Source organism: Thermobia domestica, chromosome 1 (genome assembly GCF_964235325.1).
Source record: "Thermobia domestica chromosome 1, izTheDome1.hap1.1, whole genome shotgun sequence".
Lineage (NCBI taxonomy): Eukaryota > Metazoa > Arthropoda > Insecta > Zygentoma > Lepismatidae > Thermobia > Thermobia domestica.
This window is the reverse complement of record NC_137454.1, coordinates 25,581,419-25,599,300: the sequence shown is the minus strand read 5'-3', so window position 1 is coordinate 25,599,300 and position 17,882 is coordinate 25,581,419. Positions and strand designations below refer to the sequence as shown.

The 17,882-nt window shown below is 35.2% G+C and overlaps 1 protein-coding gene across 1 annotated transcript in view; it reads right to left on the bottom strand.

Moving 5' to 3' along the window:
• Window positions 1-3,541: 3,541 nt before the first annotated feature.
• LOC145683833 (choline/ethanolamine transporter flvcr2a-like) overlaps window positions 3,542-17,882 on the bottom strand; it is a 65,945-nt gene continuing 51,604 nt past the window's right edge. Inside the window, exon 8 of the mRNA XM_081755429.1 lies at window positions 3,542-7,147. Coding sequence (XP_081611555.1) covers window positions 6,841-7,147 — 307 coding nt within the window. The 3' untranslated portion in view covers window positions 3,542-6,840. The remainder of the gene's footprint in view (window positions 7,148-17,882) is intronic.

Sequence of the window (17,882 nt, the reverse complement as noted above, 5' to 3'; positions counted from 1 at the left end):
AGACTTCCTTTTATTACTGCTTTACTATAACACAACATAACTTTAAAATAAGGAAACCTTAATTTATTTTCTACAAGTTCCATGTATTTAGTTATAACAGTTTTTATATCAAAACCAGTCTTCTCTTTGTTATAAACAAGTTCCTTATCATTGAAGGTGGAAACAATTTAAAAAAAAAAAGAAATTAACAGATGTAGAAGGTTAATAAAGATAAAAGAGTTAGTTACACTGGTATTGCAAACTGATATATTGAGATTGAAGCTCGATATTGTATTCTATAAAAAGGATTACCATCTTTCCTCTGCAGGAGTGTTTGCTTTATTTTTCACTAACATAATAGCTTAAAGAAAAAAAGAAAAGAAAACAGACATAACGAGATGGTATTTGTAGTGTTTACGCCTTTCCAAGGGCGCCTATGTTGTGGTTTCCAAAGGGGGGCAACTATAAGCGACATTTTAAACATAGTTTCAAATTTTGCTATAACTAATGCAAAAATTCTATTGGATTTTCTATATTCTGAAGTACAATTTCCTCTAGGGAGGGCAAGCGCCCCACCTTGCCCCCCTGATGGTCGCCCTTGCGCCTTTCTGAGAGGGATGCTCTTTCCCTCTCCTTCTTTGTTCATGAAGGGGTACCATACTTAAAATCGTGACTTTTAAGATTTGTTCCTTCTGTAGAAACGGGTAGCAAATGAGGCTATTGCACGGGGCAGCAAACAGCCTTAGGCCGGCCCTCATGTTTATTTTTATGCAAATACACATTTCCTTACGTTTCTTATCTTTGATTAGTTTATTGTCTGAAGTTTATTCACTCGAAGATTGAAACAAAAACTTCACTATTCTCATTTTCAGTATACTATTTATAGATCAGGGTAAAACAACCACGGTAATTTTCATATCTAGCAGAAGTCATTTTCAACTGACGAATGCAGGGATGTGCATAGGCGGACTTCATGGTGCAAGTTGCGACAATGAGAATATTTTTGGAGGACATAATTTTTCATTGAAAATGATACAATCAAACTGGAGAATTGTAAATTTTGGGGAGAGAATGGTATATCCCAGAGGTAAAATGGTAAATTTTGGAAGAGAATTGTAATGGTAAATTCATACCTCATTAGCAGGATCCGATACACGCATTCGCTAAATAGACAGCATTAAAGTTTCGGCATTGCTCTGCCATCTATTGGGACCTCTTTATATTTTTAATAGAAGCTTTAAACGTCTTACTACTATCATCGGCGCAAATCTGTCTTTAGCATTGGGGGCACGGGTGACTTTTTTTTTTTTTTTTTTTTTTGCGATGTTCAAAATATTTATGAAGTTGAAAAACAATGCTGTGGAGGATCAGGGGAGCAGAAAGTTGTCTTTAACATTGGAAGGCGGGCAGATTTGAGGCTTACTCTGGTGGAGGGGGGGGGATTAGACTCATATCACGGTGCATGAATCATTTCTGAACTGAACCTGTTGTATATTATACTGTATATCAAGTTATATAGATGAAGTAGTGGTACCTATCAGAGCCGTGAACACATTCTGAAATCTGAATACATGCATATTTATAATTGGTATGTTTCTGCTTAGGCAAAAAAAAAAAAAAAAAAAAAAAAAAAAATCGGATTATTGGGGGAACAGTCTCCCTTAGTTTCAAGATTGGGGGGACATGACTCCCTCATCTCCCCTGGGATTTGCATCAGCGACTACTATGATATTATCTAAATACTATCAGCAAGGTAAAGCAGGTTTGGATTCAAATGTTGACTTCAGGAGCTAGATTTACATGAAATGCCAATGCATTTTGAATGATAAAACAAGTAATGCTTCATCGTTTTCAATTTAACGTCCCACGACTATGCCTTTTTTAGGCTAAGGGAAACGAAAGCTTATGCCAGCTAGACTGAAGAAGACGGTGATGATGAGAAATGAATGAAACGGTGTAATGAAGAAAGTGGAAGGAAACGGGGCAACTCCGGGAAAACCCATGCACATGGTGTTTGTACACCGCAAAGTTCATTTGGCGCGCGAACTGGGATTGAACCAATGGCCCCATGCACCAGAGGTGAACGTTCTACCACTGAGCTACCGCGCTCCAATGATGAGGGAAGAATTGGTGGAATGATACTTTGGGAGAAAGCGGGAGTACCCATAGAAAACCCACGGATACAATGTTGTCTACAACAAAGTTACTGGGCGGGGACCGTACCAGGACTCAACGCACCAGAGGTAACTATTCTACCACTGAGCCACGGTCGCCCCCAGTAACGTTTCAGGAGACCGGGAGAAGATATCAATAAAATCCTAGCATAAAAATTCGCATTAATTTCAGAGAAAAGAGAAGAATCATCCTCTTTCGAAACTTCATCTTTCTTCTCTGTTCATGATTCCACTCACTCCAGACGTATCAGTTTTACGGAATGATTACCATCCCCGCATCCAATTTGACTCGTATCTCTAATCTTTCAATATGCTTTTAATTTTTCTGAAAAGGATGGATAACTTAACAAATCATCATCATCATCATAGGTATCCTGCCTTTATTGGCAGGTCACTTGCCGCAGCTGAGAAGCTTCCATGCTCCACGGTCCTCCGCTAACCTTTTCGTCTTCGCGTATGATCTTTCTGTTTTAATATCATCCATTAATTGTAGTCTCCTTCGCCCCCTCCCTCTCTTTCCCGTCACCATACCCTCTAGGACGTCCCTCATGATATAATCTCTTCTTAGGCAATGTCCCAACCAGTTTCTCTTCCTCTTCCTAATAATATCTAAAAGTGTTCTTTTCTCTCCCACCATTTCTAACACTCTCTCATTCGTTTTCCGCTCGACCCAACTAACTCTTTCAATTCTTCTCCACACCCACATTTCGGAGGCTTCCAGTCGATTTTCGTCACCCTTACGCAATGTCCACGTTTCCGCCCCATACAGCACAACACTCCACACGATGCATTTTATGAGTCTTTTTCTCAACTCTTTGTTCAAGGTCCCACAAAACAGACTTTTCTTTCTTTTAAAGGCTTCTTTCGCCATTCCTATCCTTGCTTTTATTTCACGTTCACATTTCATGTCATTACTAAGAACACTACCCAGGTATCGAAAACTATTCACTTGTTCTATTTTCTCCCCTCCTACTTTTATATTTGACACAGACCCCTTTGTTCCAATCACCATGGCTTTTGTCTTTCTAACATTTATTTTCATTCCATATTCTTCAAAGCCCCTTCTCATTTTTTCTAACATTTTATTGATTTTCTTTTCAGATTCTGCAACAAGGGCCATATCGTCTGCAAATCTTATGCATCTAATCATTCTACCTCCTACCGAAATGCCATCATCATCATGTAGGCTCTTTTTCACTATCTCTTCTAGATAGACATTAAATAGTGTTGGCGAGAGGCAGCATCCTTGTCGAACTCCCTCCAATTGCACTCTCTTCCGTCAGTTCTTCCCCTATCCTAACACTTACAACTTAACAAAAACATAACGAAAATTGTTCCATATACTGTATTTAAGTATAAGCCGACTCTCCAATCTGACCTCCTGGAAATGGAAAATAAATAAATAATAGGAAATAAGTAAATAAATTTAATGAATCACATAAGCACAAGGAAAACTTTTTTTTCCTGAATGATCAAAGTTTAAGAAATGCTTTTTAAAAAATCTGTTAAATTAACATGCTCTTTTATGCAAAGAAATGTATTATTCTTGCTGTGAATACTTATAGATTTGCTAAAACCAAACACGAACATTTTTTAAATTTTTTTCACCTGGTAAACTAAAATTTACTACAATTAGAAGATACTCCCACTGACTTGACAATACTGTGTATGCACGATGGCAAAACCTTACTTGTGGCGGCTTCTGGCGATATGTTCTGGAACTTTTTGCGTGTACGTTGATAAAGCTGCAGCTGTGCTGTCTACTTTTCAGTGTTGCCAATTTAGGGGAAAGTCGCTAAATCTAGGGATTCGCCATCCAGGATAGCGACAAATTAATTTTTCCGATTAGTGACTTTTTTTTTGTGATTTTGGAATGATGATTTGGCGACTTACTTACAAATATAGCGACTTTTGTGCTGGAAGCAATATGTCCTAAAAAAAAAAAGTACTATTAGCTCGAATCAGTTCAGATATACTGTATACGTCTTTTTCCTTTTGCTTATTTGAATCAGTGCAGGCGTTGACGAGCTGGGAAAGTACACAACATTTATCTGGGAAAATACACAACATTTATCTCTATATTCCCACTTTGTCGTTATCTCTTACCTTCTACCGGGGACCAACTCCAGCTTTTAATAACCTTCAGTTTACAGAGCTTCTGTTTAGAGGCACAAATAATACATTATCGATAGCAAACTGATTATCTATAAAAGCGTGAGTAGAAGTGAAGATTTTTTTTCTAGACCTTTAATTTTTTTCGTTTTTCTAAACTCATTTTTGATTTCGTTGAAGCAAAATTGATCATAAAGTTAAAAATATTTAAAAGTGAAACTATTGTTAGTTATTTTTGAGTCTTTCATATACGTTCTAGTAGATAGTACTATAGCTTGAATTGATCACGTATCTTGCTTTCTTGATCTAATATGAAAGGCAAAATTCCACGAAAAATATTTTAGCGACTTTTCACCTAACATTGGAGTCATTTCATCTCCTCTTTAGCGACATTTTGTAACAACTTGTTGGCAACACTGCTACTTTTACCGGACAATGTTAACGATACCTATTGTGAGAGGCATTTCTTGTAACGAGAAGAAAGGAAAAACGAGTCGGCTTACAATATTTATTGAACAGTATATTTTGTTCCTCTACTTACCCAAATGTAAACGTATTCTTTTCATTATTTTATTTCAGCATCTACTTCGATAAACACAAGTTTTCGTGAGAAAGCGACATTATTCGTGCTATAGGCTAATGTTTGTAACCTAACTGATTGAAAGAACGAATACTTGTATATTTCGAGTATTTTCTGTTACACTTTTAAGCATTTAACAAAAATTTAATCCATACACTGACTTTGTGTCATCTGAAGGTAGCAAAAGTAGCCAAAAAAGTACAGAAAGAAGGAAATACGGCTTCTTGAGGTGGATTTTTCATTTCAATGTAAATTCCATCGCCATCGCATAGGCCTACCTGTGTTGAAATCAGTGCTGCCAAAATGTTGATACAAAAAGTCGTTAAGTGGAAGATGAAATAACTCCAATTTCTTGCAGCGTCTGCTGGACTTTCAGCCTGAAATGGGTCTTAGAGCATTACGACATTTAATGACAGAATTAATTAATTTTCTGTAAGATTTTGGGAAATTTCAAACATCGCCGATATTAATTCGACACTTGTGAATGATAGTGGATTATAACTTTGACAATTGAGACTATGCTCATTCTATATGGATAACTGCTTAAACTCACTGTTTGGAACGTCTTTCGTAAATCGGAACGACCTCGCCCTTGATTGGCTAATAAGAATGAGTCGGCTAATAATATTTGTTCCCATTTCCGTTTTTCTTGTTTTTTTTATTTTTTTCTAACTAATCTCCCTTTTTGTTTGAGTGTCATATAGATGAACAGAACATTCACTGCCACAAGTCCGATACATGAATTAAGCAAATTAGAACACTTTGGGCATAAAGTGAAAGTAGTATCTGACTTTATACACTGACTTTATCATAGGCCTATATCTTCTTAATCATTTAGTTTTAGTTTAACTCAGAAATTGTTGAATTTCTCATCTTAGTTTATTAATTTTTCAAATTTGTTGTGATTCTGGCTTTTGTTTCTTGTTATTTTGGAAGTATGTTCCCATTCTTGTAAGATTGTTTGCCATATACATAAATGGTCCCTTGTACTGTATTCTGTTAACCTTAGGTTTAAAGTATGCGATGTTATAAAATTACGTATAGGATTCTCGTTACTACGACTTGCTAACAATGAGCTGAATATTAACATGAGAGTTATTCATTACCATGATTAATTAACATGATTCTAATTATTAGACTAACACCAAGGGCGCCCGAAGAAAATTTTCTAGGAGGGGCTCAAATCCGTGGTTCCCATAGTACGTTTGGTATTTTTTATTTGTATTAAGAAAATTTTAAGAAATTTAATACATTTTCGTGATCCAGGGGGGTTCGGTCCCCACCCTGCCCTCCCTTTCGGGCGCCTAGGACTGACACCGTAGTTCCGCAGTTTGTATAATTCACAATATCTCTATTCAAAATTATACTACAATAAGGCGTTTAAGTGGAATAGTGGTTGCTACTCTTCATACCGACTTTACTAATCTGCAACGTCAGATAGCAGCCTGGCTTTGAAAGCCTTATTGAGACATGCTTGTTTCAATTGACTTTAAAAAGTGTATATATCAGTTAGGCATGTTTATATACGTCGTTCTCTTTAGGCAAATGAGGAAAAAGTAAATTAAGCCTAAAGATTCCGACTTACAAAGCTAGAAATAGTTGTGCTGGAATCATCGTGCTGGCCACCCATTACCCAGGGGTGCCCACAAAAGGGGGCTATGACGCAAACTGCTTCATTGAAATATTTGGGGGGTAAAATCTATATAAATATGTTTGAGGGGGTGTAACAAGAACACCTACGGATAGACAATTAGGGGGTTGCGTCATGGACATAAGGGGGGGGCACCACTGCATTACTCAGACAAAGGAGCGTAATAGCGCTGGCCATAGTCCTTCGCTGATATAATCTCGTGGAGTTTAGTTTTAACCTGATTAGTCGTATGATTGGAAGGAAAACTAAAATGTCGATGTCAAAATATGCACAATGATACATCAAATCTGTCTTTCATTCAGTTCATCTGAGCGTATAAACAACCAAAAAAAAGTTTATGATGTTTAATATCCATCGACCTTAGGTGGTTCTTTCCTATTTTTCTGCTTTTCCTTTTGTGCTGCCAATCGCCGAAGATCTGACGAAATGAAAACTGTAAGCAGAGTTCCCACGACGAGTGCAACAACACTTGTGAGATTAGCAGCCAATACGCTGACGTTGTTCAACAACGAATCAGCAATAACCACCAATAGGATTCCAAACACCTGGCCAGACAAGTTGAGAAGACCAGACACACTTCCTTCAGGTTCAGGATACGTCACCTCCATCCCGAATTCGAAGCCCACTGACAGGTATCCAGTCATAAAGATTCTAAAAGAAAGATAAAATTTAATGAAAATACGACAGTCTATTGATAGGTAGTTTGCATTATTAATAAATAACACAACACACTATGTATAGTTACAGTGTTGTACACTCATGTCCAAAATTATTGTTGCATGTCTATAAATATGTTGTAGGAATATAATTTGATAAGGAAAGGGCTCGGTATTTCTTACAATGTTAGTATGTGTATAATTGGCAAAGACAGGTATGTGCCAAACTTCATATCAAAAGAGCAGTAAATAAGAACAATAAAACGAAAATAAAACTTTCTTATCCATTTAGGAACATTCTGTTTTACTCATTCTAATTTCCGTATTTATAATTATTTTCCTATAAAATTTACCACAAATATACATTTCCAGATTATACACATAGTATCAGTATTAAAAGTGCAATGCAATATCATTACCAAACTAGCTATATTCTTACAAGAAGACAGTTATAGATATGCGACAATCATTTTGGACATGAGTGTACATCCTCTAATGTCATTTATGATAAATTTCAGTGATAAGAATAATAAAATAAAACACAGTGATATGGTCTATATATTGCGACCAATCTTAAAGAAACACCGAAACTTCAGACTGAAAATTTTACAAATTCCCGTAGACAGGCACGTAGCCAGGGTTTCGTGAAGGGGGAGGTCCGTTACATGAAATATTGTGGTCATCACACCAGGGGCTCGATCATTCTAAACAATTTTACTGGAACATATATTGGTTCGTTTAGCAAGGATTTCGTAACGGAGGGGGGGGGGGTTGACATGAAATTCTGAAGGCCCAGGAGCTCGATCAATCTAAACTACTTTACTATCAACATATATTGGTTTGTGAGGATATCTTGGTAAGTATTTTAATAAACTATGAAGAAATCTCGAGTAAAAAAAAAAAGTATTGAAAAGGATTATACAATATTTACATCCTTCTTCTGTTTATTCAAATATAACAATTTTCTTTTCATTATGACCTTAACTATTATAAAAAGTACATATTCACTATTATAAAAAGTACATACTCAATAATGTCTTGTAAAATATTTTACAATATCCGCGTTCCTTTCTCTGTTCAATCAACTGTTAACAACTTTTATCCACATAAATTTTTGTTTTATTATTCTGTCAACTACTGTCTGTTCCAAATGACAGGTTAAAGGAGCAGTAGAAAATTGTTTTTGAAATATCATGTTTGATACTGCAAGGATGCGATGACGAAAAATTATGATAAAAAATGTATACGCTGTTACACAACGGCACTATGCTTTCGGAAGCTTGAAATCTCCCTGACTAGTAGCAGAAATTCTGAGAACTTTTCTAGAAATTTCAAATTCCCTGACTCTTCCAGGTTATCTCGCTCACCTCGCAACCATGTATTGCAAGTAATACAAATTTCCTCATAAGAAAGAGTAACCAAAAGCTTCCACTAGTTTATTTTTAACACTGATCCTTCTTTTTCTCATTTCATTTTGTTTCATCCTTCCCTAATTTTTTTTTCATTTCTGGTCTCGAAGGGGGGGGGAGGTCCGGACCCCCCGGACCCACCACTTGGCTACGTGCCTGCCGTAGAATAATTTCGTAAAACTTTTCGAATCGTGGTGAAGAGACTATATGTGATAATTTAAGGTTAAGTAATTGAAATTAATACTTAAGATAGTTTGAAATTCTACAACGTTAGCATCTACAGTCTATAGACAATGAAGTCATAATTTCTTACAATAACACAATATACGAAATGTGGCGGACAGCATCGTTTATATGGGGTTTACTCGAAGCACTCCCGTTTCCTCCCACTTTTTTATTCCACTAATTCTTCCATCATCATTCACTTACTTTGATCATCATCTCCTTAGCTTAAAATGACATAGTCGTGTGGGCGTTAAACTGAAAGAGTTCATTTCATTTTTACAATATACGAAATATATACCAACACAACTTTTGTGTAACTTCTGATAATTCGAGCAAATGTCATCATTAGAGCAACCCACATTATGCTTTATTTTTTGTTTAATTATGCTTTGTTTTTTCTCCAAATTATGCTTTATTGTTAATTTCAATCATTGTTTTACATTAATCGTGTATAATGTTTAATATTTACTATACATTAAACATACTAAATATCTTGATCTATTTAATATTTTATGAAACCAGTTTCTTACAAATTTAGTGAACTTTCTGCTTAATGCACTGTAAAGAGATATGCTGTACTCGAGTCATTTATTTTCTATGACTTGTGTGCGCCTTAGAGGTGCATATAATCAGACGTGCCTGAAGTTGCCCCCCCCACCTCTCCCAAATTACACAAAACGTTGCACATCATTAGTGCATCGTTAGTGCACGTTAGTGCACTCAGAACTAACGTTAGTGCTATCAGCGTTTACGAGATATTGAAGATTTTTGGTGGGGGGCCAACTTCATATGAAACTAGCCTCCCCATCCATCTTTATGCAGACACATTTTCACAAAACTTAGCACATCGTTAGTGCACTTAAATACACTAAGCACTAACGTTAGTGTTACCATATTTTGGGATTTATTCAAGATTTTCGGTGGGGGCCAACTTCACAAATATCAAATTATATACAAATAGAGGTAGAAACATGGGGTTAACGGCAATCGTTAGTGCATCGTTAGTGCACTTAAAAGCACTAAGCACTAACGTTAGTGCTACCATATTTTGGGATTTATTCAAGATTTTCGGTGGGGGGCCAACTTCAGAAATATCAAATTCTATACAAATAGAGGTAGAAACAAGCACTATCGTTAGTGCTACCATATTTTGGAATTTATTCAAGTTTTTCGGTGGAGTGGGCAACTTTGAAAAGGGCGAAGAAGAAAACGGAAAAAAAGAGAAAAAGAAAAAAAGAAAGAAATTAAGAATACTCCACTCGCTCTGTAACAAATGAGATGCATGGAATAAGTCGCGAGTGCGAACCCTTCACCCCTGATGGGGATATTCATGAAGCTATCGGCTTATGTCTAATTATATAGGAATATATTATCCATTTCTTAATTTAGAACATACAAGGTTCAATCAAAATGAGAAGACTTTTATATCGGACTTCCGAAGAAAAATAAAATAAAATAAATAAATACATGACCGTGTTTATTATATATAGAATTCCTAGTCACGACCCCCTTTTCAGTTTTATTCACAAAAGAAGAAGATGATGAAGAAAGGAAAATAGGATAGGAGGAGAGAAAAGAGGGAAAGTAAGAAGGTGAGAAAGAGGGAAACTGTTACTGGATATTTTGAGAAATATGGTAAAGGAAAGTGAATAATTATTAAATTGGGATCATTTCCAATAGCTATTGGGTGAGTATTTGGTATTAAGGTGATCAAAGGTAGACACATGTTAACCCATACCCCCAGACCTAGATCCATGTAACCCCAACTACCGAATTATCCCAATCTAGCTCTGAGATAGATGAGAAAGTTTAATTTAACAGTATATTCAATATTTCCGAAAGTTCCTGACTAGTATCCAGTACTTGAAGTATAAATGATGAAGTTGACGGCATGCTAGAATTGACCACAGAAAAAAAAATCAGAGTAACATATATTTGTCGAAGATTTTGACTTTCAAAGCTCTCCCATGATGATCATTCGTTCAGGTTATTTCCGTCCATTTGCTTCTTTTATAGAGCCAACTTAAATTGAGTTAGTATTGACTTTCAACGACTTTAATTGTCAACTAGCATTAATTACAGTAAGTCACACATATATGTTAAAAGGATTGGTAAACTTAATACTAAATCTACGTTTCACTCACACACACATTCATACAGGACAATGTATACTTCAGGTTGCATTTAGTTGAATTAAACTAACCTAACTACATTTCTATAGACATTTATTACATTTCAAGAAAACTTAATTCGACAGCACAGGAGAAATTTCGATACATGAAAAGAAAATAATACTAGTAATAACTATATGGTTTATAGACATGCATAGAAATTTGTTACTTTTCAATATCTAATAACACATTTCTCTTTGTAGATATATTAAAAGTTGGATTACGTTTTAAAAAAAAATCGACAAAACGAAAGACGAAAATAAAATAAAAAAATCAAAGGTCAACATTGAACATATTTAAGATTCAGTACAAAGAATACATATCAATGTGAAAGAGGAAAGAAAAAATGTAATTGGTTAATCATTTTTTTAAAAAAAAAAAGTACTTTGGTAGCATTTTTATTGAGTCTGTCCCAAGAGGAGAAATTTCGACAATTTTATGAGTCGTTTTCTCACGTCGATAATAACTCCTTTATCAACTCTCTTTATGCACTATGATTGGTGTCCATGAGAGTAGCTAGTCGTTTTTCTTAACCACAGACAAAGATAGTTGCTTCACATTATACATGTATATTTTATTTCGTCACTTGACGCACTTGGTATGAAAATTCAAAATTTATTAAGATTTAAAATATCGAATCCAGTCCCAAACATTGGTAACATATTTCCATTCTACTATACGATATCTCAATGGAGCTAGGTCTTTGGACCTATCTAGGTCCTGTATTCACATTACTAAATTATTAACCACATTTTAGTTCAAATTAAGATCAGTGAATTTTATTTCTGGTTTATATAGTGGAGTCAAGAGATTCGAGTCACTGAACTGACGAATGACAAATAGTTATGTTTCCGGTCCTAGGGGAAGGATTTGGGGCACACTGTTTCATAATTCACTGATTTCGCTATGCTTTCATAAAATAACTTTAGATAAGGATTAGGGTTATTTTTACGACCTGTTACTTGTTCTATTTACATGCAACATTTAACATAGTATTAAAAGTTTAATAGTTACGAACATTACTAACTAATCAGTAAGGTGTTATTTATTACAAGTTACGCGGTAATACTCTACAATCACAACTAGTTAGTTAATATCGGGTGTCAAAAATCTATGGCAACCTAAAACAACCAGGGTAAATACCGAGGCCTTTACATACATACTCGCTCATATATATATTCATATCACTCAATATAATAAATTTTATTCTAATATCAATCTTAATATTTCATCGACACTTAATTCTCTACATAACCTTTTCATATTCGATAAATATTTACATTTTCTTAGCTCAAAACAAAAACAAAAACCCTGACTAACAAAATTATTTTCTTTTAATAAGGTTGCAACATTGAAATGTATATATAAACCCGATAATCAATAATAATTCAATTTACTAAAATCCGCGTATAAAGAAATGGTTGATATTATTTAATAGGTTGACACAAGAAGTGGAAATACAGCAAGTAGAACAGGCACGTAACTTTTCAAACTATGTAAGCATATATATATAGATGTATATACAGAGAAAGAAAAAATCAAGATTATTTGAAATTAGTGGGCCCAAACTACTAATACATACACCATATAACCAATCAATAGAAAGAAACCAGAAATCAGTAATCAATGGGTATAGTTTGTACGATCGATGAACAACAATCAAGTTTCTGGGAATCTGAAATCGTAGTGTACCCTCTCGTCAGTCCCTCCCATGGTGGGTTGAGTATCGTGAAAACGGTAGTAAGCTGTTCTGAAATACCTCCACGAATTGCATCCCTCGTTGTCTCAGTTAGTACATACGATCGAAATAAGTGATATGAACATTGTATGCTTTCATGAGTTTCAGAACCGGGGGCGAGGTTGAAATAAAAAAAAAACTTTAGAGAAGGAGTAGAAGGAAGAATAGGTAAAAAGAGAGGATACAGAACACTACAACAACGAAAGATAAGAGGTCGAATTTATGTATACAACATACTATAACCAAATATTCTATTTTATGCCAAAAGGGGTTCGGCTTACCAAATAAATAGCCGAAAAACAAATATCTTCAACAACGAGACGAGTCTGTGCCTTCAATGGGATTTTCGGAAAGACAAAGGCTTTAGGGAAATCCCACCACTTACCGCATCCGGTCAACGCCATTGAAGACTCCGGCCATGCCGGAAGGTTAGGTGTAGATTCTTAATTTGGAATTTCAGGAAAGAAAAAAAATCATCCGACCTCTCAGAAACTAAGAAAGTCCAGAATAGTAATGAAACTAGAGTAATACCTAAGATATCCCTAACTAGTAATTTGCCAAAATAAAAAAAAAATAAACTGAATTTTGGATCGGTGATTTCAGTGACCAAACATCACCGAGGCTACCCTGCGCAGACATGCCAAGGTCTGGGATGTCGTTAATTTCCATCATCTAATTAAACTAAGAAAAGAAACGAAAATACTTAAGAGGCCTAGGGGTCGACATCCGGGTACGCAATGGACCTAGATATTAATTTAGAAGCGGTTGATTTAATTGGATTGCCTTATCCGATCCATTTGCTATATGAACACTGCACAGTAAATAAGGTAAGCAACGAAGAAAAAAATCTCGGAGAGTCAATGAATGTTAAAGGTACAAATGACCAAACCTGTACTTTCTGATGATCACAAGATATATCAGTTATTTTTCTTAATTATCATTTCCGTAAACCTTCAAAGGTAATTCCTACATGATGCTACCCTATCTGATAAAATTCTTAAGAACCGGAGCTGTTAATATGAGATATTTAAATGTGAAGTAACATATAATTCCCAACTACACATTACTATCCAATGGCAAACTCGGTTGGATGAATGTATCGGTGTAAAAGTCAAAACGCGAGAGATTTTCAGTAAACATATTCATATTCTCAATATATATTATACACTGGTCCTATTCATTTAAGTACAGGTGTCCTATCATCTCATTCATATTTTATAGTAATAATCGTATTATTATCATTACATTTATTCATTATTTACTCATTTTACGGACACCCTATAACATACATTTACACGCAGGCCATACATATATTACATTATGCACTAATAAATCTATAATTATCACAATCCGTCACGCTTAAACTACTACACGATAACATTCATCGAACCACGGACTCTTTGTTCCGAAGCACCCAATTATATTCGCAGTTTTGTAAAAAAATCCATATGTGTATTCAATGGAAGTTAAATTGTCAACGATTATTTTATTTCTGATTTGCTGATTAGAACTAAAGCAACAATGAAATCTCTCTACAGCAACGAGAAAAGAGAATTCAATATTGCATTTTGAAACAAACAGTAACATCATGTAGGCTTACTTTTATTAAGAAAATAGGCATTCTTGATTTCAGTGGATATTTCAGTTTCTAATTGACATAGCAAGCTGTAATTTTCAGAACAGTAAGATCTCATGCTATTTCATCGAAACGTACACTCATATGAACCGAAAACCATGTCCACGGGATGTAATTTAAGAATAAGGGGCTAAAATCAAACAATCTAGATCACTATCTCATGCAATGACGTAATGTCAACAAACAATTGATTACCGAAAACAGACACGATTGCGCTGTAGTAAGGAATAATCTACTGTGTACTAAAATACACCCTTACACTTGCTAATCAAATCTATAATATTTATTCTGGTTCAGTTATTTTTAGTTAGAAAAATGATAATGAGTTTACATACGTACATACACTGTCCTCACTCAGTAATGTCACACATTCACACAACACTACTAACTACGCATAACAATATATATACTAAACTACTAAACCAAACAAGCATTATTTAATTACATGCATGTTGAAGAAAGTAACCTGAAATATTAGATTTAAAACACATTACTCCCTTGTCGGTATACAAATTTGGCTCTATTGAACTTTAGGGGGACAAAATGAGAAGAGTAAACCCTAGTTCCAATTGACCTGGCCAATTGATTAAAACATGTTTACTGGAGTTTGAAGCCCTGGGGGCTCCTTAACAAAGTTTATTGAGGTACCTTTCCCCTGAGAGGGGAAAAGGCCCTAAAACAAACAATAACTAACTCATCCCCCCGCTAGAACTGGTTCAATTCGGAAAGTGAATAGGAGCCCTTTTAGTGAGATTAAGCTGCCATTCTGATGGTTAACATTACAACTATCGAACCTACTACGTACATACACTTACTGAAAAATAAATAAAAAAAAACACATCTACCGAATACACGAACAAAATGCACAAAACAGATCGTATTGCCCCTAATCCCTAACTGAATATGAAAGGATCAAAACTTACTCTCCTTTCTGTCCATCCTATCTTGGCAGCAACATGGCGTCCTGTCAACTGGAATTTGATATTTCACTTAATTGTTGTTCCTTTAATAAAAAATGCAGAGGTTTGGGCTCCTAAGCCTTGTAAGTCTTTAACTATTAAATTAAATTAGATGTTACCTTAGTTCTATTAAATATCTGTCCTTTTACAGTCAAAATATGGTGATCACTTTCACAGGTTATGCTTCGTAAGGTGTTTTGGCTGAGAATGATAACATTGCGCCGAAAACGACAGGGGTAGGAGGATTCCTCCAATCAAGGCGAAATCTTTCAACCGCGGAAATTACAAAGCAAATAGGAATTGGTGAAATCCAGATATAACTGGATCTGAAAGTGACTATGGACTAGTGAGAGGGGGTGAGGGAAGGTTTAGATACCTGGCCAAATTCTACATTGGTCTGAAATTAAGAAATTTTATATCCAATGGCGGAACTATGTTTCGGTATGACGTCAGCATGGTAAACCTTGTCACTATTCAACTTGTATATGCGAAAATGGAATTTAGAATTAATCAAAATATAAATAAATATGTTATTCAGTGAAAATATGATTCCTGATGAGACCTTTCGATTCATTACATTCATTTGAAGTAAAGAGGATAAATAAATCGTGTAATTAAACCGAAATCGAATTTTAAAAAAACTTTTACTAGGTACAGGGTGAGTAAAAAAAAGTTGCCATTACTCTCAACTGTAATGGTACATTACAACTTCAGTAATATCAAATTCTATACAAATACAGATAGGAATATAGGGTTAACGGCAATCGTTAATGCATCGTTAGTGCACTTAAACGCAGTAAGCATTAATGTCAGTTCTACCATATTTTGGGATTTATTCAAGATTTTTGGTTAGATGTCAACTTTAGAAATATGAAATTCCATACAAATTGATGTAGAAACATGGGGTTAACAGCATTCGTTAGTGCATTTAAACGCACTAAGCACTAATGTTACTGCTACTATGTTTTGGGATTTATTCAAGGTTCTCGGTGGGGTGGGCAGCTTCAGAAATATCCAATTGTAAATAAATTGACGTAGAAACATGCGGTTAACGGCAATGGTTAGTGCATCGTTAGTGCACTTAAAACACTAAACACTTACGTTAGTGCTACCATATTTTGGGATTTATTCAAGATTTTAGATGGGGAGCCAACTTCAGAAATATCTAATTCTATACAAATAGAGGTAGAAACATGCAGTTAACGACAATCTTTATTGCATCATTAGTGCACCTAAATGCACTAAGCACTAACGTTAGCATTACCATATTTTGGGTTTTATTCAAGACTTTTGGTGAGGCCAACTTCAGAAATATCAAAGTCCATACAAACCTTTAGTGCTTTCTAGAATAGCATTAATTTTTTGTTAGTGCTTTAAGTTGGGGCAAGTCACCGTGCCCTCCAAAGATATTGTACTTGTAGCACCTACACTAAAGAAGTACTAACGTTAGGGGTTGGTGCACTAAGAACCACTAACAATTACACTAGAAGATATCATTAGTGCTTTTGAATTTGGTGGAAATTTGATGCAATTAAAAATTCCCAATATATTTCTTATGGGAGTTTCGTGACATGTAATTGTCCATAACTACACTAATATGGAAGTACTAACGAAACTGTTAGTGTTTTCTAGAAGCACTAACGATGCACTAACGATTGCACTAGAAGAGATCATTAGTGCTCTTGAATTTGACGGAAATTTGATGCAATGAAAAATTTCCCATAAATTTGAAACGTCATAGTTTTACGTTACTTTAGAATTCTGGCTGTGTACGCCAAACTTGAAAAGCGCTACTTACGCTAGTTTAATTCTATGACTGGTAACCAACTCGAAACCTAACAATTTACCTTAAATTGTATCCATAGCTGACGTTAGGGGAAAGGAAAGAGGAAAGAGAAAAAAAATTGGGTCGCCGATAAATTTCCTTTCTTACGCTATAATTTATAGACCAGTAAGCACAACGCTATTTAACTCCACACTAACGGCATCGTCGACACTGCGGAAAAAGAGATGAAGATGGAAAAAAAATCATTTTAAAACAACACCACATATCTTGCAACTCTGTTTATTTAACTCTCTGGTAATAACGTATAATAATGGAATTATCGTTAACATTAGTGGTCATGGACAGCTAAACTCAATTGTCAAAAAAAAATCATCTGTATTCAGTCTTTAAAGATCTCAAAAAAAACTTCTAGCGCCAACACAACTCAAAGATGAGTAACAACAAGGTTTAAACAGTACCCTTAATAACAGTGAGAGAGTTGTTTACATTTTTTCAACTAAACATTAGCACAAGATCCTCGGTAGGCTACTTCACAGAGAGGAAATTACATTACAATTACATTACTGCTCGTAAAACATCTCATCGCAGAGAGAGTAAACATGCGGCTGCGTCGATTAACCTTCCTCCCTAAATACATAACATCACTTCTTCCGCAACCAGCTGTTAAGAGGGCATTTCCCTCAACATAATTTACAATTAACAGCGGCGGTAATAACAATACACACTGCAGAAACATTATGGGAAGTACAAGACCAGCCAGTAAAATTAGACTCAACTCCTGACACCATCGCATCAAAGTGCGAGTG